Source organism: Lonchura striata, chromosome 5, assembly GCF_046129695.1.
Source record: "Lonchura striata isolate bLonStr1 chromosome 5, bLonStr1.mat, whole genome shotgun sequence".
NCBI classification, from domain to species: Eukaryota; Metazoa; Chordata; class Aves; order Passeriformes; family Estrildidae; genus Lonchura; species Lonchura striata.
The window spans coordinates 2,785,142-2,805,133 of record NC_134607.1 but is presented as its reverse complement, the minus strand read 5'-3'; the positions used below and the strand labels follow the sequence as shown (position 1 = coordinate 2,805,133).

Genomic DNA, 19,992 nt, shown 5'->3' with positions numbered 1-19,992 from the left:
ATGGCAAGTTTAAGTGCATATTTTCAAAACAGAAGAAATTATTTTAGGATATTAGACTTAGATATTAGAAATTTGACTTTCTTATGGAGTTCTGAGACCTTAAAGAACTTTAAACTTTGAGGTCTTGACTATGTTCATAAATATTTTCTAGTGAACTAGCTTTTTAATGCTAGGTCAAAAAAAATATTCACCATGTAAAGTTCAAGAAATGTCTGCATCTTTTTAGAGATTACATTACTATGATGTAGAAAGAAACTGAGATTGATTTCCCAGAGAGACTAGGACAAACCTCTCCTTTTAGGGCAAAGTATATTAGCAGAAATACCAAAGAACAGTGGTACTGACTATGCACAGGAGTGTAGCACAGCCTGAAATCCAGCAGCAGCTAGTTGTACACCCACACAAGAGCTGTTTGTCTTCCCAAGCTTTCTGACTGGTGGCCTGGCTGATGGGACTCTGCATCTGCTGCCCTGATAGATTGATGAAGGGCTTTTATTGCTACTGTTGATGTTTCCACTGGACATGTCATCAATTGGTGTGGAAACTTCATTCAGCATTGCTGGATAGCAAGCAAAAAAACTCAGTTTGGCTGGAAGACTTTCATCAGACCCTCTCCCAGACAGAGAAGGCAAATATTTTCAGGAGACCTCGCAACATTCAACTTCCTGGACCATAATGGGGTGGGAGATGATTTAGCAGCATTGTAAAAGATGGAGTGTGGAAGTGTAGCTATGACCTGGAGTTGCAGAAACGATGAAAAATGTTCTTTTTACTTGAAGGATAGATCACAGCAGATAGCTCAGGCAACTTGTACAGTGACATGATTTGTGCACACAGGGAATGTGGTAGAGCTGATTTTACAGAAGCATTATTTATGGGCTAGTGGGTGGACAAAAGGTTTTCTCAACAGGTTTTTGCAGATTTAATCACACACAGAAAGTTCAAGTGCTTCTCTTTAGCCTCTACATAGTGCTTCTTCATAGAAAGTGTTTTGCTTTAATTTAATTTCTCTCGACTTCCATGTGACTTTTGGTACTTCACTGCCTGGAAGATTATTACTGACACTGGAAATATGGTGCCTGGTTATGAACATGGCAATGAAGATATGAGGTTACCAAACATATTGTAAACAGAGCATAATTACAGTATTTACAGTTGAACATCAAAATGGGAAAAGATGCCAAGTGGCATTTCTCAGAAGTTAATATTGGGACTGATACCATCTAACATCTTCCCAAATCATTTGGAAAATTAAGTAAGCTGCACATTGACTGCATATATTGTACACACAAGAGGAAGAAATACAACACAGCAGGTTGGTAGGTTGAAAAAAACCCAGAAAGATCTGGAAGTCTGAGAGGGAGAAAGAGAAGGGTGCATTTAAGAGGGAAACTAATCTACACAAATGCAGAATAATAAGCTCAGACAAAATTAACACCCATCTCAAGTAACCAAATGGTAAAAAGCCAATTTTCATTAAAAAAGAAAAAAATCCAAGAGATTTCACAGTTTATTCACACTGAAAATTCACATCAGGGTATATGCATCAGGTTTGACAACTTGTTTGCTACATTTCAGCCTGATGTGATGTTAAAAGGAAGAATAATATATTCCCTTAAAACCCTGCCTTTTAAAATACATTTTTACTTTTTTAAAACATATACCAAATGCTCACAAAAGACCCAATTTACAGGCCCATCAGCAGAAATAATAAACAGCAATGAGACATTAGTGAGAGACACAAAAGCAAGGAAGTCAGGAACTAAAATCCATCTGCCCCCGATACTGTCAAGGGTTCTAAGTGTTCACTGTGCAGTAGAACAAAATCCAACAAATATTAATATCAAATATCCACTGAGTTGTTGACTTTAGAATCTCAGCTAGACCTTGAGGAAAGCTATTACTTCATAAAAGAAAGTAAGATTCTGAGGGATATGCAATAAAAGACCCTCAGAGTTGCTGAAATAAGCTCGCTGCGTTAAATGACTACTGTATACACTAATGAACCTCCAATATTATCTGTAGGATGGAAATTCTCAAAAAAATGTACCCTTGCAATAAAATTAACCTGTAAATAAATGAACTCACTGAGGATAGAAAACATATTTTATGACACAAAAGCCCCCTGTTTGGACTGTTAAACAACAGCTCCTGGCTGAGAGTTTGAAGAGCACACCACCTTTTCCCCCATCATTATTTGGTTAACCATACCCACAGTACAGTACATTATTTTGTCCCAGGAATGATTCATTACAAGAAAAGATAAAAACTTTATCAAAGTGAGTGTTACTTTTCTTCCTAGCACAGCAATCCAAATACAGCTGATGCAGACAAAATGGCTGATGTGATAGCAATCAACAATATTTTTTTTATGTATGCTTAAAAACCTGCTTACCAAGGGGAGCCATATATTCTGAATCCCCTCACCGTCACTTCAGAGTCTTGAAGATAGATGCAGTTTGTTAGAAGAGACTGTACATTTTCATAGCTCTCTGGCTTCAGCTTAGAAACAGAGGGGAAATAGTAAAAGTCCTGCTTGATTAAGTCAGCCATGAATTCCTGGTCAAAGGTCAATTCATGATTTCCTGCTATCACAATCTTGTATTCATAGGGCAGGCTACCTAAAACAGTGAAAAACAAACAAATTACTTGTTTTATGAAAAAATCTGATAAAAGCAAACAGATACACAAAGTGTTATTGGTTCCTGTAATATGCTCACATATGTGGAACAATTGAGCCTACCCTTACTACATGTTGTTGTAATTCCTGCTGATTTCAGGTAAATGACATTACTGTCTTTTTCATGGCACACTATGATTTAGCATGCTTAGCATTAATGTGTTGAAATTACTTTCAACTCATCAACCTTAAAAACCAGTCTGCAGACTTCTGCTCTACTATTTACTTCTAGTTAATTGCCATTTGTGCTGCAAGTATCATTTACTGTGACAGTGATGATAACTCTTTGACAGAAATTAGGGTTCAAAGAAGATCAGCCGTAATGCTTCATAAAATCATGTCAGCTCTCTTCTCCCAGAGCTGAGGTCTTTGTCAGCCTGTACTGACACTCACAACTTGGGTCAGCCAGAGGGGTCTTTGCCCTGACATTAATATCAAGCCTTCAAGCAAGGCATGGATTCAGTTTGGCTGTCAAAAATCCAAATCCCACAGTGAAATCTCACTCTTTGCCTCTCTCCCATGTTTTTTTTATTTCCTGCTCCATTTTCTCAGTGACTCCCTTAGCTCTGTGGACTATAATTTAAAGTGATTCATGTTCAAGAATATTTTACAACCCGTATTTAGTGAAAAACCTTAGAACAACCTCCTGATGAAGGCAAGAATATATATGCCCACACACGTGGGCTCTTCCTGAGAGCAGCACTGAAACAGAAACTTTTCACCTGACTCCACATTTGGTTATTCACTGGATTCAGCTCCTGAGAGCTGGCATGGCCTGTCTCAAACAGCTCAGCACAAACCTCCTAAGCACATCTGGGAGGAAACAAAGACAGAAACTGTGCAAAGCTGCATTCATTAGCTTTGTTTCTGCACTGTTAATTTGTGTCTGGATGAAGACAGAAGAGGGGATTGGGACCAGAAAGAAATATTTTATTGAAAATTAAACCCACCTTGCATAACAGCAATTTTGTGGGGTTTTAATTTTAGAAATGCATTGTAGATAACATAAAAATCCTTAGCGATGGCCCAAGCTTAACCTGGAGGCAGGCTATTTAGAGAATATAAAAAACCAGTTAATATGCAATGGCAAAAGTTGGCATGAGTAGGACTTCAGAATAAAATGCAACAGTGTGATTCAGAGTTATGGAAACAAAAGACAGAACAATGCTAGCCTAAGGGAGGTGACACAGGGCTGAACTTTGCCAAATGAAGATTTAGGTGATTCTGAAGTACAAATTTCTGAACACCTGTATTAGGAAATCTGATGGTACAGGTTCCAATCTTTCCTATGAACCAAATGCATATGTGCCTGGTTCCAATCTTTCCTATGAACCAAATGCATATGTGCCTTTAGAATATTTAACAAAAACTCTTTTCAGATATTTATAATTACATGTTAAATGTTCAAGAGTCAGTAATTTTCCTGAAAGGCTTCTCCGTTTTGCTTCTGAAGCACTTAGCATTTAGCAGATGTGTACCCCACCTGTACAAACTTTCCAGGTGGGTGCACACATACACACACAAGTTAAAAATGTTATTTACATGCTGCAATATGTATGGGCATCTTCAGGCCTTAAAGGAATAAAGAAATCCTGTATCCCACAATGTTGTTACCAGCTCCATTTCTGTTCTGTTTGGTAAATCTTTTCCAGCTCATCTGATCCATCCATCTAGCAGCCAAGAACCTGTATGAGCTGGTTATAGTTGTTGCTTCCACTAATGTATTTATGTCATGTCACTGTCTGTGGGTGTTACTTAGGCAAATTAGCAAATTACTCTAAATGTACAGTTACATTTATTATAGTGGCGGCCAGAGGCACTGCTGTAGTTACAGGTCTGTCAGCTTTTCAATTAACAACTGTGTTTTTGATGAGTATGCATCTCAGTTGTTTGTTTTATTCTTTTATTCCACGCCAGGCTTTGGTAAAACTATTTCCTCTTCTTTGTCTCTTTAACTATACTTTTTACCCTTTAAATCTTAAATTTTTTACTAACACAGTATTTTCTGCTGCTTGTTCACAGATTTAGCAATATTTTGTTCAAACTTTGTCCCTTGGAAGACTTTAGAACATGCTTTGCTTTTTACTCCAAGTGCTCTTGAGGTACAGACTTAGGTATAAATCTTTGAAATGTTGCTCCCTACTAGGCACTGCTGTGGTGAAGTTATGTGTAAGAAGAGGGTTCTGCTCAATTTGTAGCCCTGACTTCCTTGGCTAGGAGCAGGATATCCCCAAGGGTACATAATCTAAGAACTGTTGTATGGCTGTGTCCCTGTTCACAGCCATAGGACAAACATTTTCCCATTTTCTAACCCAACAGCTCTTGATCACAGATAATTAAAATGCTTCCAGGTTCATCAGTTATTCCCACAGCTGCACCCAGGATGGAGTAACTTCATTCAAAAAGACTCTGCAGGGAATCTTTGTGGTCATGGCACCCTGGCTGTGTTAATCACCAGCAAAACCAGCTGAACAAAAAAAGTGATCTTTCTCCTCCATGTAGCACTTGTGAGACCTCTGGAGTGTGGGGTCCCATCCGGGGACAAGAAAACTACTAAGAAACTGAGGCAAGCCCATCAGAGAGCTGCCAAGGTGTTGGGATGAGGGGAGAGGCTGAGATCTGAGGCTGTTCAGACCCAGAGAAGGTGCAGGGCAGACCCTGCTGCTGGTCTGCCACCACCTGAGCCCAGGAAAATGCAAGAGCAAGTCCTTCTCAGAGGCAACAGGCACAAGCAGGAGGAACATGCTGCAAGGAAAGAATTTTATCATGAGGATGGTGAAAAAGTGCAATAGGTGCCCTGAGCAGCTGGGAAATCTCCTCCCTCAAAGGCACTCAAAGTTCAGTGGGCCAAGGTTCTGGTCTCTTCGAGGAGGAGGCTGGACTCAATGTCTTCCAGAGGTCCCCTCCATCCTCCCCGATTCTCTAGATTCCTGTCAATCCACACTGGAAAACAAACCAATAATTTTAAAGAGCCTGCAACGCTAAAAAACAAATCCAAACCTCATTTTGTGTTGTGACTGTAATGGAACAAATCTATGGCAGACAGGCAATTTAACAGGACTAGAGAGTATGTTCCATTGACTCTGGTGTAAGTTTCTCATTCTATCAATCTAGCAGATGAGTAGGACTAAATCCCCAACTGATAACCAATTAACATTTGATTCTAGCATATGGCTTTGCTGGTGGGCAGGTAGCAAACTCAGTATTAATACAGAAGCTCTGTGTATACATTGATATTAAAGAAAAATTATGGCTGTCACAGGAATCCTGCACACATATCCAGGACAAAATTAATTCCCCAGAAAAAATTAAGGCAGGAAGCATGTAGGAAACAGATCTGCCCTTCAGGAGTGCCAAGAAACACATGCAAGAACATATGCTATGGGAGTCAAAGATGTAATTTCAAACAAAGAAAAAAAATAAGAAAAGTTATGAATTTGGGGGAAGCTAGATTTTTTTGTCTGATCTCTTCTTTTGACCAGCCAAAACAAGGCAAGTGTTTTTGTCCAAAGTCCAGGGATCCTTCTGTTCTTGGCACCTGAGAAGATTCTGCTAAAATATGCCTCTAATCTGGACATAAACTAGAATCAGTTGGAAAAATTTTACCTAAATATTTTTCTGTATTAAAATACCACTTAAATGGAATGGGCTATATTTGGAAATTCACACAATCCTGCTGACATTACCAAGGAAAAAGAAATTAAGCAAAATGTCCATTTAAAATATCTTGGGGTGAATAAAATTTCCATTTATAGGCAAAATTTCTTTTTTTTTTTTCTTTTCCTAAAGTAAGTGCTAGGGTTTTTCCCTCTCATAATGTTTAATTTGCAAGAACCTAAAAATTAATTTTCTCCATAATCAACCTCTATCCACTTCATCTTAGTTGGATTTGGAACTAAACATTTACAAATCAAAATCCTATCAGGAACACACTGGCTCAGATTCAGCCCTGGGCTTCTGAGCTTTCTCTTTCAGGACAAATTCAACTTTTGCCTTCTACCAATTTGGAACGGGGCTCCAAGCCACCATCCACTCTGTCAGCCTCTGTCTTAAGTGGGATAAGAGATTTCTCCCATCCTTTTCCTTCTTCTCAGCCACATGACTCTTTATCTCTCCTGCCTTATTTTCCCCTTTCCATTTTGTAATCGCCCTTTATATGCAGTAAAATGCTGGAGACACATTATCTTGTCCTTAATTTAGCACTTTTAGCAAAAGATATCTTTTTTCATAGGGAAAACATAGAACTTGTAGAAGTACAATGCTTTAGACATCTGTCTGCTTGTCACTCTGTATCTGTCTGAAACTGCCCCGCAGATTGAAAATCCATTTACTATATAAAGACCTCAAAGGTAATTATGTTCCCTTGAATTTTCTGAAAGCGTCTAAGGTAAATAATTTCCAGTCTGAAGGAGAGGTTTCAAAGGAATGAGGTAACTTGGAACCCACAGCAGATCTACAAGATCCAAGAAGTCAGGCAGCAGTGGCTCTGCTCCCAGAACAACTCATCACACAAAAAATAGGCCCTAAATTCCCTCCATCAATATAATTTCTTATCATTTAAGATTATTTTACTATCAACAAGCTCAGGTTATTATATTTAACTTACATATAGCCAGATGCGTTACCATCTTACAGACTTCTTCACTTCATCCATGGAGCTTTCATCAGTTTGCAGCAAACTTTCCTCAGAAAGTTTCTTAGCCTTCATTTGTTCAGAATAATAATATGACAGCAGTTCTGGTAATATAATATGTATAGGAGCATATATATTTCTTTAGCTAGGATCATCTTTGTTTATTCCTTTCATTACTGCAGATTACTAATTAAGAAAATCAACCGAACATCTAATTTTTGCATGTTTATGCACCAATTACAGAATTATTGCAGCAATTTTTAACTTCCAAACTCCAGTAGGTTCTTTTTATGGCGAACATAATTTTAACAAAATAACTTGAAGTGCTGGGGAACCATTATTTGGACTACAGGCTGCATAATGCAGCCTGCTGAGAAACACTGTCTGTTTGCTACTTCTCTGCAGCTGAGCTTGTTCAAAGTAGAATTCTGTGTGTTTAAGGGTTCATCCTGTTCTATCAGCAACCCAGTAACCAGATCAACACTGAAATAATCCAAGTGCAAGCTCATGATGTCCATACTGCAGGCTCCCCTTGTACCAAGTGAGGCACCTTTATCAACTTTGGACCTCCTCTGAAGCTCGCAGTTGTTATCAGTTCCCAACTTTGCCAAGCTAAAATGAAAACCTGGACAGGCAGATGTATTTTGCTTCTTTTCTGGTATTTTGTACTGAGCAGAATTTTTGATATTCATTAAAATCATAGAAGTGTCCACTTAGTGCTTCTTCCCTCTCATTTCAACCTTTTAGAATACAGCAGTGAGTGATACAGTGGAAAGACTCTATAACTGTCTCCGATTGCTTTTTAGCATCTTTTTGACAGTTCTGTGTTTAAACACTGGGGCTAATGTCTGGGAAATTCACATTAACATACTTTCTGTATGGTGTGTAATCTGGAATAATACCATAAATGAACACTCCCTCCAAAGTCATCTGTAACCTTCCAGCTCTAGCCATTCTTGCATTGAAAAAGCCAGTAAATTATACCAAACACTAAAACAGCAAACACATAAAACACTGCTCACGCCGATAAAACAAGATTCCTTAAAATAGACGAAGGCAAATCAAACTAAAAAAAAAAACACCTGATAATAATCCCAACTTAGGCTCTTTGATATACTGTGCTTTATACCCACCCACACACATATAATAATTGGTCAAAATTACTTCTAAGGGAAAAGTGGCTTCATTTTAGCTTGGTTTATTTAATTACCCTGCAATTATGCAGAACCAGCCCAATGCATAACTAGGCCATTAGAGTAGCTGCACTGAATCAAGACAAAAGGTTACTTGGATCTTCACCTTCTGCTCACCTGTGGTCTGTAAGAGATGGCTACAAAATTGCACAACTGCAATGTGTGCCTGGACTGAAACTGAACCTTCCTTTGATTTGTCCCCTCAGCTTATAGCACTTATGACTTGAAAGCCACCAACTAAATAAGTCACAGTCCATTTCATAAGTTTATTTTTTCTTCTTTTACTTCCTGGGATAACTAGTCTTAAATTTTCTGAGGAGATACAATTCCTACCACATCTTTTCTGTGCCCTGAAATATTCTAGTTTTGGTTACAATTTGTATCTGGGGACCACCAAAGGGAAAGAGCTGAGAAAACTGAGTTAAAAAATAACAATTAAAAAACGTTTTACACTTCCTACATGGATCTCTGTGCACACTGCTACGGATTCCTATTCAGATCTTCAGATCCCACGGAGGTGCTTTCAGCATCTCCCACTTGTCACCTTGTGGAAGGGAAGACTACAAAGAGCCGTGTGTCATGTCAGCGTACGAGGTGCACAGCACTAATAACCATGTCTAATGTTTGTGTACAGTGCTGCACAATAGGTGTTCAAAGTGCTGTGCTGAGAATAATTAATCCTCCAACACATTCATGTGGTAGGTGGATCAAGCATCATTTTTACAATTTCACAAGGGGGAACAATAAAGAGGCTGTCAAATCTGAAGATGACTAACTAGAATTTGGTTGCCTGTCTTCCTCAGGCTCTTTCAAATATCTCTGCCAGAGGCAATGACAGTTCACAGACTCACATCCCAGATCTTTCCAGTTCTGTGGTTGTTCTCTTCACTTCTTTGCCACATTGCCTTCCTGTCTGCTAGTCTGGGATAAGACTGGGTATTTTTATTCACTTGCTCATTTGAAGGGTCAGGGATCTCAGTATTTATGAAACCACAGACTCAGAATCCTGGAGTTTGGCTACTTTGCAATGCATTAGTGGAAAGAGGCAAGCACAGTATTAGTACAAAGTTCAAGAAATCCCCCAGAAGCTCATGGGTTTGGAAGGAGGAAATGAAGGAACAACACTTTAGCACCCATGACAGCTCTACAGCTTCTCACCACTGGCGCAGGAGGTGTACGTGGAAAATAGTTGCTTTGGATCATCTTCCCAACACAAGGATACAACTTAAAAACTCCTCACAGAAGCCAGTTTAATATTCTGAAGTTCCCAGGACATCCTAACTCTCCAGAACTGGAGAAATACTAGGAGAGTGTGTTGCAGTGCAATTTTCTGTGTCTGAGCCTTGGATGTATAAATGCATCAAGCCACCATACATTTAAGAACAGCAGTAAAAACCTTTTTTTAGTATGCCCAGTCTTTTAAAATTGGCATCTGTTCTAAATCCCTACACAGCTCAATGTTTTTCACTGCATTTCCAAAGCCATTCTTTTGTAAATAGATAATTAATGCTTAAATACTTCTTTCAAGGGGTTTCTACATTAACATAAAAATAGTGTAATTACCGATGGTCAAAATGGCATGACTACAATATATAAATTCTAATTCCTTTTGCTGCTCTGAGGCTGTTTTTTTTTCATCTTCAACATGATTTTAATCTGGTTTAAATGTGAGTATCAGTGAACTTAAAAATATACCTGTTAAGAGAGGAAGAAAAATAGCATTGTGCAAAGCTGACCAGTAAGGCAAAGAAGCCTAGTGACTACAAGTTTTTCTGAAGATCTTTTATCAAGAATTCTAAAAAGTATAGATGATGTCCATTGAAAAATCTCTGATTCTGTCTACAGAATCTAATACTACAGGATTATATAAAATACAATCTAATTCTAGAAGCAGGCATTTCTAGTTGTGCTAGTTACTACAGTTGATAGACATCTTCACTCTAAAATAAAGTAGTCTGAAATAAAAATCTTATCTTTTGTGCTGAATTTGCCTAGGTCAGCTTCTGAAGTGCACGTCAAATAATGTAATTCTTTTTTTGTTTGTGTTTGTGTGTGTACAACATGCTTGTAATAATATTTTCAGGAAAATACTATGAAAAGGTAATTATTGTTTTCCATAACTCCAAGCCACCTTCTATTTTTTTATTTTCAAGTTACCTTGACCTTGAATTTCAAATAGAAAGTCTGTCTTAGAAACTGGAAAATCTCAAGCAAACACACTGAAACAATATATATTACAAAATGTGTTAGTTTAAGTAATCTTCCCAATCCATGCACAGAAGAGAATTCCCAGAGACAAGATGGAAGTATGTGTTACAGCTTATACCACAGATCAGCCATTTAGTTAAATTTCCAGGAAAGTAACCTACAAGCTCAAAGTGACAGCGGGTCTTGGAGCATACACAATTTGGAAATGATATTACAGGCTTGAGCAAAGGGAATTACATGAGCAACTGAGCCAAGCAGGCAATTTCTAGTGCCAGCAATATGGGAGATAAAAAATAGAGATGGTTTTGGAGTCAGTATTTGACGAGTGTGCTAAGGCAGGACATACATCGTATTTGTCCTACTAGACATTTGATTGATATGCAGGTAGGGAAGAAGGGAATGGATAACAAAACCCAAAATAATGAAAAAGCTGCAGATTATTTCTGTCTGTTTGAAGTGTTATCATTAAAATCTCCTTATCACACTGGAAAATTAGCACACGTTTGAAGTCATACCATGCATCCTTATAAATTATCAGAAAGTTTCCCTGGATTCTTGGCCTTCTGTTAAGTCCATAAAACATATCTTGTACTTCATCTTCTTCTGATTCCCCAAAAGGGAATTTTTTAATTTGGAAGAAAAATACAGTAAGAGAACAAACTAGATAAAAAAAAGGAAGAAGTTGAGATATGATAACAGAAGAAGGGTCAGTTCAGAAAAAAAGGAAGGAAGGGCAATGACACTGTTTGTATGCTTTGTAAACTGACTGTTCATCCCTTAGTTTTCTAAGTTACCCTGAAAAACATCAGCAAAATAGTAATCTCACTTGCAAAAGTGCATAATGTTATTTCATTACTGGGCAATAAGAGGACAGATGAAACTGACCATAAATTTATGCAGAATATTTTTTTAAATTTGGACAAAAATACAAGAACTATAGATGCAGTGATGGGTTCTGAACTAGGTATTACCATTCAGGAAAGGCTTCATGGAATTGTATTAGGAAATTTTATGACAATGCCATCTCATTGTCCTATTAAAAACAGAATAATCCACAACACCAGAAAGGAAAAGAGAACTAGGAAGTTTCATTGTGCCAGAGAATTATCTGTAGTGTTCTCAGAACATGTGCAGCTCTGGTCTCACTCTCTTTAAAAGGATGTGGAACAAAGAGGTACAAAGAGTGACACAGATGATCAAAGGCATTTAAGGACTTCTGAACAATCTTCAGCCTGAAAAATATCTTTAGGGCAGATATGGAAAGAGCCTAAAAATTCTTAAGCAGAATAAAACATGATAAATTTTTCATTTGCCTCTTCCAGTATTAGGAAATACCAAATGAAGCTAGTAGATGACAGGCTCAGAATAAGCCCAGTTCATCTCACCATCCGTGTCATATTCTGGAACTCTGTTGCAAAACTGTCTGTGCTCAAATTTTGCACAGACCCTAAAGGCAATTTAAAAACTCAGAGAAGAAAAATCTATATATGAAATTAAAAGTAATGGGACTGCCTACCATAGAAGGCTAAGAAAATAAGCACATCCAGTGATCACCAACATTTTCTCTCTTCCACAGTTAGACACCAAGCCAACCCTAATGAAACCTCCACTCTCTCCCTGAGAAAGTGCTTAGAGAAAAAGACACATGACAGAAAGCAATTAATCACCAGAAAGAACAAACTGAAGTGAACTAGGGGGCTTTAGGGGTCAGAAGGATAAAACTTGGTGACTAAAGGGCAGCCAAAACAGGGCACCTGAGCTACCAGCCCCAGCCAGGGGCAACGCTGGGATCGTAGGCGCCGCTACCCGAGCTGCTAGCGGCTCTCCTGGGAACCAGGGACAGTCAGAAAAAGAAAAATTCAGAAAAAGAAAAATAAAAAGAAACAGATTTTAGGGGATGACTCATCCAGCCAATGTGCCTCTATTAGCACAACACTTGAGCATGTGCTTGATAGAATCATAAGGCCCATGGAAGTTAATGATGGTAATGTAAAATAAATTTTCCATCAGACAGGCGCAGGATTTTTGTGCAAAGCGCAAAGATAAAATCTGAACTTGCTGAAGGGCAAGTTCATCTGGAAGGATGAAGCAGAGAGATCAGAGTGGCACAGACCCAAGAGGGGATGGCAAAAGTGAAAAATGAAAGGTGGGAATCAATGCTGCACATAAAGCCTTGGAGGAAAAGCAGGAGGAGGATTTGCATCTCGTGCTTGAGGGGAAGCTGAGATCAAGGCAAGGTGTATCAAACCCAGTGTTTATTGCAAGGCAAAATGAAGTCGTAATCCAAGTTAGTCATAATCTAACATGGATTAGACAACAAAATAAGTGGGAAAGTGAGCCCTGTGCATGAAGGAATAAACAGGGAGATCTGGCAGCAGCAAGGAAGAATGGCAGTGGAGGAAAAGTTGGTGCCAGAGTCTGCCAGTTACTTTCTCAAGAAACCAGTAAAATATTAAGGAAGGAGAAGGTTGGGTTGGCTGTGGAACTGCAAAATTATGGAAGGTACTGGAAGCAGCTATCTAGAAAAATCAAAGATGTTGGAGACTAACGCCTTCACAAAAAAATGGACAACAAGCAAAACCTTCTGAAATTCCTTCTCAATGGGGATGCTTTTAACCACGCTGCCATTTACTGCAGATTTTGTGAAGACTCAATATATTCAAGAGTTGAATTAAACTGCTCATTTAAAACAACCAAAAAAAAAAAAACTTCATTAAAAATTTAAGTTAAATCTTTATTTTAAATTGCCAAGAAACTAAACAAAAACCTTTTAACTTGCTAACTTCCTGTATCTCAAATCTTTTGCTCTTTCAAAAATAGAACTCCAACCACCAAGATCACCTTTTCCCAAGTGCACGCTACCATGAAATTGGAAGCATGCCTGAAAAGTCAGAAAATTAAGCCTTTTTTTTTGGAATAAAAATGATGAAGAGAACATCACAGAAATGCCTTGGGAAATCTCCCTACCATTTTGGGAGGATTTCAGCTTACAGACATCTTCAGAACACCGTACAGCTGTGACCAGCAGGGAGGCAGATGGAGAACTGGAGACAAAAACTGTGCAGCAAGCAATGTGCACAGCCCAATCCTTGATCACCAGCAATATCCCAAAGCACTTCTCTTCCCACACCAGCAGATAAATAAAATCAGGATTATTTAGAAGGGGTAACCATATGGTTTGAATAATTTGTAAATGCTATTTTCAGCACATAACTATAATACATGGTAGAGAACCTACAGAATAGGGTCAAAACTTGCTGTTTTATAACCAACCTGTTCCATTTAGGTGCAGAGACAAGAACTGATGGCTCTATATCAATTATTCCACATGCTGTTCCTACCTTCATAGTCACAGAAAAAAACAATTTTTCTGTGTGGGGCATATTATTGGGTTCCTGAGCTCAAATAAATATTTATCAGCCTTGCTGATAATTATTTGCTAGTAAATATTTGTTTAAATTGTGAAGTCCTGACTTTCCTTTTAAAATTCCATTTCAGCCTACATGCATCTGTCTGCTTTCTGCCTTCCTTGTGAGGAATGCTGAAATATGTAGCAAAAAAAAAAGAAAAGAAAAGAAAAAATGTAGAAATATCAATTACAAGAAAGAAAATCAAGACAAAAAGTTGAAATCTGTTACCCTTAAACTGGGTCCTTTCTCTCCCCAACTCCTTCAATCCCTCTCACCTTTTTTTAATTAATGAAGTCTCAGAGTCTCAGAATCCAGAAGACACTTTTATTCTAAATTAAGGTATCTGCAATGCTGCAAGAACAGCTCCGATGAGGGTTTTTGTCTGGATACAGTGCATGCTTTCCAATTTTCACTGCTTTTTTTTTTTTTTTTTTTTTTTTTTTTTAGCATATACAAAACATTGCAGAAGCACATGTAAATCATCACTCTCTTGCCCAGTGGAACAGAATTTCAGTTAGCAATGCCAAAAGTTGCCTACAGAAGGCATCTACATCTGGTCTGCTACATCCAAGGCAGCAACCACAGGCACACAGGGCTTGCTTTGTTCAGAATTCATCTCTGTGGCGCAGCTGAGCCTCAGATATAACAAAAAAAACCCAAACCTATGAGCCCTCTGGGGTTAAACAGAAAAATGTTTTCAGTCACAACAACTTTTTGGGGGAGGCAGCAAAGCTGTAACAATGTATGCAAGAGGTTTTATGTAAATCATTAAAGGCCTCCTGACTTCAATTGTTGCTAGCACCAAGTTGCTTAATGTACACTTGAGAGTGTGAAGGCAGAACAGATGAATAGTCTCACAAATCCTATTTGCTCAGTTGGAAAAATGCAAAAATATTTGTCGAATCTAAGGAAAAAAAATCTGATTCCTGCTCACTGTCATTCAAACTTAAAAGTCAAATTAATATTCATGATTTCTGAGTGCATGATGGTTTTTAACTGGGAGGCAGAAGGGGCAGTACAATCAGTAAACAAATTTACAAATTTACTGTCAAATCCACACAGAATTCAATACCTACCTAGCCATTCGTTGAATTTTTTTACTTCACTAGGAAGTCCCAGCTCAGTAAAATCACCAGCATGTATTAACACATCTCCATATGGCATTTGGATGGGATCAGTTCTTGAGTGAGTATCAGAAATACAGACAAATCGTGTATATCCTGGAGGCTTCGGAGCATCATGGGGCACCGGATCAACCCTGTAGGAAATGCATCATAACAAGGTTATAAAGTATTTACGTACTCCTCAGTGCCTGCTTTGCAATTCTGACACTACTTTTTTACCTTTACAAAAGATTACACACACTTCTAAATCTGCCTGATGGAAGGATTTATTAAAACAAACCTAACACTAATGGGAGGTGTAAAAATTCTTGATGTTCACATCACAACATTTTCAGTATTTGTTGGGTAGATAGATTAATTTAAAGAGATTAAGGAAAAGAGATTGGACTACAGCAGTAATTCTGACACAAATACTTACAAATATATCAAAGGCATTGCTATTTTCAAAGGAAAAGTACTATCCCATGCCATTGTTTAAATATGATTACACTGTACACAGGGAAAAGATTTAGTTTAGATACATAAATGCATTCAGATGCTTTTTTTCCCTTTCTAATTATAACTTCTTTTCTGCAAGTTACTCAATTTGAGCAAATTTAATTAACCCATTTTGGAGCTATGTTTCAGTGTGTTAATGCAAAGCAACATTAAAACTCTCCTAACAGCTGTAAATGTACATTAAAGCCTGACTGCTGTCAGGACAAAGTGACGACTTTCTGGGCCTAATTACACTAAATGAAATCAGATGCTGTGAGGGGTGAGGCTGCATTGTTCAGAAACCCAGTCTCTACAGTCAAAACTGAAGAAACAAAAAGATCATCATCCCAGTTTGCTGAGACTCACTTATAATTTACAAGAGGAAATCAGAGAACACCTCTCTGCTGTAGAAGGAACACTTGTTTTCCAATCAGTCTTTTTAACCTCAATCCATATTTTGCTTGAATACATAGAAGCAAATCTGTCTACATGCAGCTATACTGTATCTGCTACTCCTGTTAGAGAATTCTCATGGAAAAAAAAATCAAAAAGCAAGAGATGCAAGAATTATATTAGTGTCACTAGAAGCCAGAGAGATATACGGAATTGTTATGAACTGTTTTACTTTTTCAACATTTCTTTTGAAAGGGCAAATAAAATTTGTTTTGTTCACTGTTGCAGTATACAGTACATATTTCTATCCTTTGCTGGTTGTGCTTCAATTCAGGAGCTTACTTGTACATAGACAAACTCAGGGGAAAAAAAAATCATAGAGATCTTTGCTTTTAATAATACTACTTCTGTTTACTAGGTAAATTTTCAAAAAGCATTTTACTGCTTAAAAGGCATAAGACGATGATCTTTAATCACTCAACCTTTTCTCCGTGTCAAAAAATTATATGAAATTTATAGGCAGATAAGCTGATGTGGTTTTGACAACTTCACAGGATTAGTGAGAGGGTGAGGAACTAATCTAAAACATTGAAATCTTGTTAAATACAGAAAAAGGTCTCAGCATTTTCTACAGTGTAACTACAAAACCAGAGTATGAACCAATTATTTTGTATCCATCTTTTCCACATCGGAAGAAGAAATGTTGGGCTTTTTGCAGCAAAACTGGAGGAGCAGCCTTTTCATACAAACACCTTAGGGTTGTCTTTCTGAAGTTCCAGGTTTTGAGCAGAAAGTAGCTAAATATGAGCTGAGGGTAAAACCTCAAATCCTGCCTGATGAGCTACATGCCAGGGGCATATGTAAGCAGGGATGTAATGGGAACTCTAAAATTTGGGTGGCAAAGAGTGCAGTGCTTGGACTCCAAGCAGCCGGAACCACCTCGTGTAGGGCATTTGGGGAAGGGCAGATGAAGGAGAAGGGTTGAGATGCTAAAAATGGCCCTGTTTTGGAAGAGGAGAAAGCTGCACAGGGCAAGCTCCAGAGTAGGCAGCCGGGGTGCAGAGGAATGTGGGTGGCGAATGGTGGGGCTCAGACTGGGGGGCAAGGATTTGCCCCCAGGTGGGAGCTGTGTGAAGGATGATGCAGCCAGTTCACAAAATGAACCGGGATGGTTGGCTAAAAATGATGAGGGGCTGACCTTGGCTATCACTGTAGCTGCTCAAGCTACAAGAATTAAACATCAGTCCAGTAAACTGAATTCTTGCTCTCCCTGCCCAGCACTTCCCAAAGCAAGTTACAGATGGCATTACCAAGCCAGCTTTAAATAATTGGTAATGCCTTGGCAGACATAAGAATATGGACTGATCTAAAACACCACTTTTTGACTTTTCATGGTAGGGTAGCCTTTAAAGCAGGTACAGCTTCTCCTTCAGAAATCTTTTAAAGCTCAGCACAGCAGTAAGGAGGGTTTTAGGGAGTAGTGTACGTCTCACATAGGAAGCTGTGTGGTAAGAACAGCAGGCTTACCATGGCAACCCCATGGAGCACAAAATGCACATGTCTTGGATGGGGATGGGGAAGGTGTGGACAGCATTTTCCTGGTTGCTGAGGTATGTGTAACTTTTAAATTCTCTGCAATAGGCCAGAGAATTTTCGTGGGGAAAAAGGCATCAATACAAAAAACCTACCCAAATAAATGAGATGCAGATTTCTCATGTTGAAGTGATATGCACGCACTGACACCATATATAGGTAAAAGCATATGTCAAGTTTCACAAACTCATCTAAGCTGTATTACTGGAAATAATTTCTGAAGGCTCAATCCCCATATTCTTGTGTAACGCGTTCCCACAGCAGCTGTCACACCAACACCCAATGCACAGCTTGCAGCATGAGCAGAGGAATACAGATCTGCTGATTATTTCTGTGCAAATGCTTTTGTTTTTCTTTACATCAGTAGGAAAACTTGCAGAGAAACTGAAAAGCGAAGCTGGAACATCTCAGAGCAAAAACACTTCTTGAGGGTAGTTTATACACTAGATTTCAGTACTTCAGGAAGGAGTGAGACAGGCACTTTCCAGAAATGACTGATGGACTTGAAAAACACTGGCAGAATTTACCATGCTCCTTGTCAGAGGCAACCCAGTCATCTCACAAGCACAGGGATGCCAGACTACGACAGGTCCAGAAAGGGCTGGCAGCATGTTCTGGGAGCTAAAACATCAAATAAGAAATCCAAACCTGCACAGAGGCCCAAGGGAGAGCTGCAACAAGACTGAATCCTGAAGAAAATTGAGCATACAATCCTCCTCCCACCCCGTGGTGAAAGTAGTTTACTGAGAGTTCAGATGTTAACTGGTCTGTGTGAAATGTTTATGATTGCCTGCAACATCACTAATGGAGGTATTTTGAACCATGCACAAAGCCTGGAGTTAAGGACAAAACTTACATGCACAGAAGCAGGGCTAGGATTTCACCCACAACAACCATGTGAATAAAAGGTGCTTTTGTCACCCTTTTTATGTCTACTTTTCCCTTCTTTGTTACTCTTCTATTCACTGGTAGGAAGAAAAAGCAATCCTACTGGTATTCAGAATCATTATTTACTATTTCTGTGCAAAGAGAAAGTGTAGGTCAGATTGTGGTACGTGTTTCAATTGATTTGGCCTGTTTTTCTATTTGCACAAGCTTCTTCAATAGTATTAATCATTCATGAGAGATTGCTAAACTCTTCTGAGGAATTGTTTTCTAAGGGCATCTTATTTTCAGCTCCTTGCTTGGGTGCTGGGTTTCGATTATGTAGTTGACTGCCTAAGCCTCCAGTACCATGATTTCTTACTGGTTAGAAGTTTAAGCAGTATATTGTTCAGAACCAAGTAAATACTACTAAATAACTTATTTTCAGCCCTGGCTTCCTTAAGATCAGGAAACAAATTCCTGAGTGCCCAGGAGCTGTCTGAGTATTCACAAAGAATAGCTAAGCCTCAACATATCAGGCAACCTGCATTTGGCATTTTCATTTGTAAAAGTATTTCTGAACCCACATTTGTTTGTTTGTACTTTTTCTACCATTTGCCAGCTCTATAAACAAAAGATGTTTCCCAGTGCTAACACTCAACTCATTTTACTGTTTGCATTTCAGTAGGATCTAAAAAACCCCAACACAGATCATAATATACTGCCCCCAAAAACCGAGTGTTTGCTCACCATCTTGATATACATGTTAGTCATCAGATTTTTTATATAATCTAATTTATGCTAAAGAAGCATTCACTAAATAGACACACAGCATTCAACCAGTCACAAGTGCTGAGGTTTTTAACTGCAGAAATCACGACCTACGTTTTTAAGTTATCAAATCATATTAAATACCAAAAATGTAAACTAAGTGACTATTTGTTCAGTCTTCCTAAAGGAAAAGGGTTCTCTTTAAAAAATGAAAACCAGCCATCTGATCTAAAGATAAGGCTGCTTCTCTCTTTAATAAACACAATAAAATGGTGCAGACATTTTTATTCCCTATAAAAATATTTTACAGTAGAATTTTATACTTAATTTATTTGTAATAGCTTTACTGTTTTGCTCTTCCTTCTGGCTTTAAACTTTATGGCAGGTTTAATTTCGTAATTATAATTCTCCAGTTTACGTTACAAGTAAATCATCTAGAGCAGTTAATTTTACTGATGTTGTCGTTATATAAGAAGTCAGAAACAAACACATTATTTTAATTACTCTTTAAGCACTTGGCTCTTTTGGAAAGTAAGTTTTCGGATGGGTGCCCACAGTATTTTATGTATTGATACGATTTTTCCCTTGTATGCAGCTGCAATATAACCAACCAAACAGAATGTGTGCTACGCAGATCCAGGCTTGG

At 38.3% G+C, this 19,992-nt stretch overlaps 1 protein-coding gene across 4 annotated transcripts in view; it reads right to left on the bottom strand.

Moving 5' to 3' along the window:
• Nucleotides 1-19,992, bottom strand: part of MPPED1 (metallophosphoesterase domain containing 1) — a 62,611-nt gene that overhangs the window by 28,567 nt on the left and 14,052 nt on the right. For all 4 annotated transcript variants that reach the window (XM_021535499.2, XM_021535500.3, XM_021535501.3 and 1 more), the window contains exons 3-4: nt 15,201-15,382; nt 2,396-2,621 (exon numbers count right to left, since the gene is read on the bottom strand). In XM_021535499.2, coding sequence (XP_021391174.1) covers nt 2,396-2,621; nt 15,201-15,382 — 408 coding nt within the window. The remainder of the gene's footprint in view (nt 1-2,395; nt 2,622-15,200; nt 15,383-19,992) is intronic.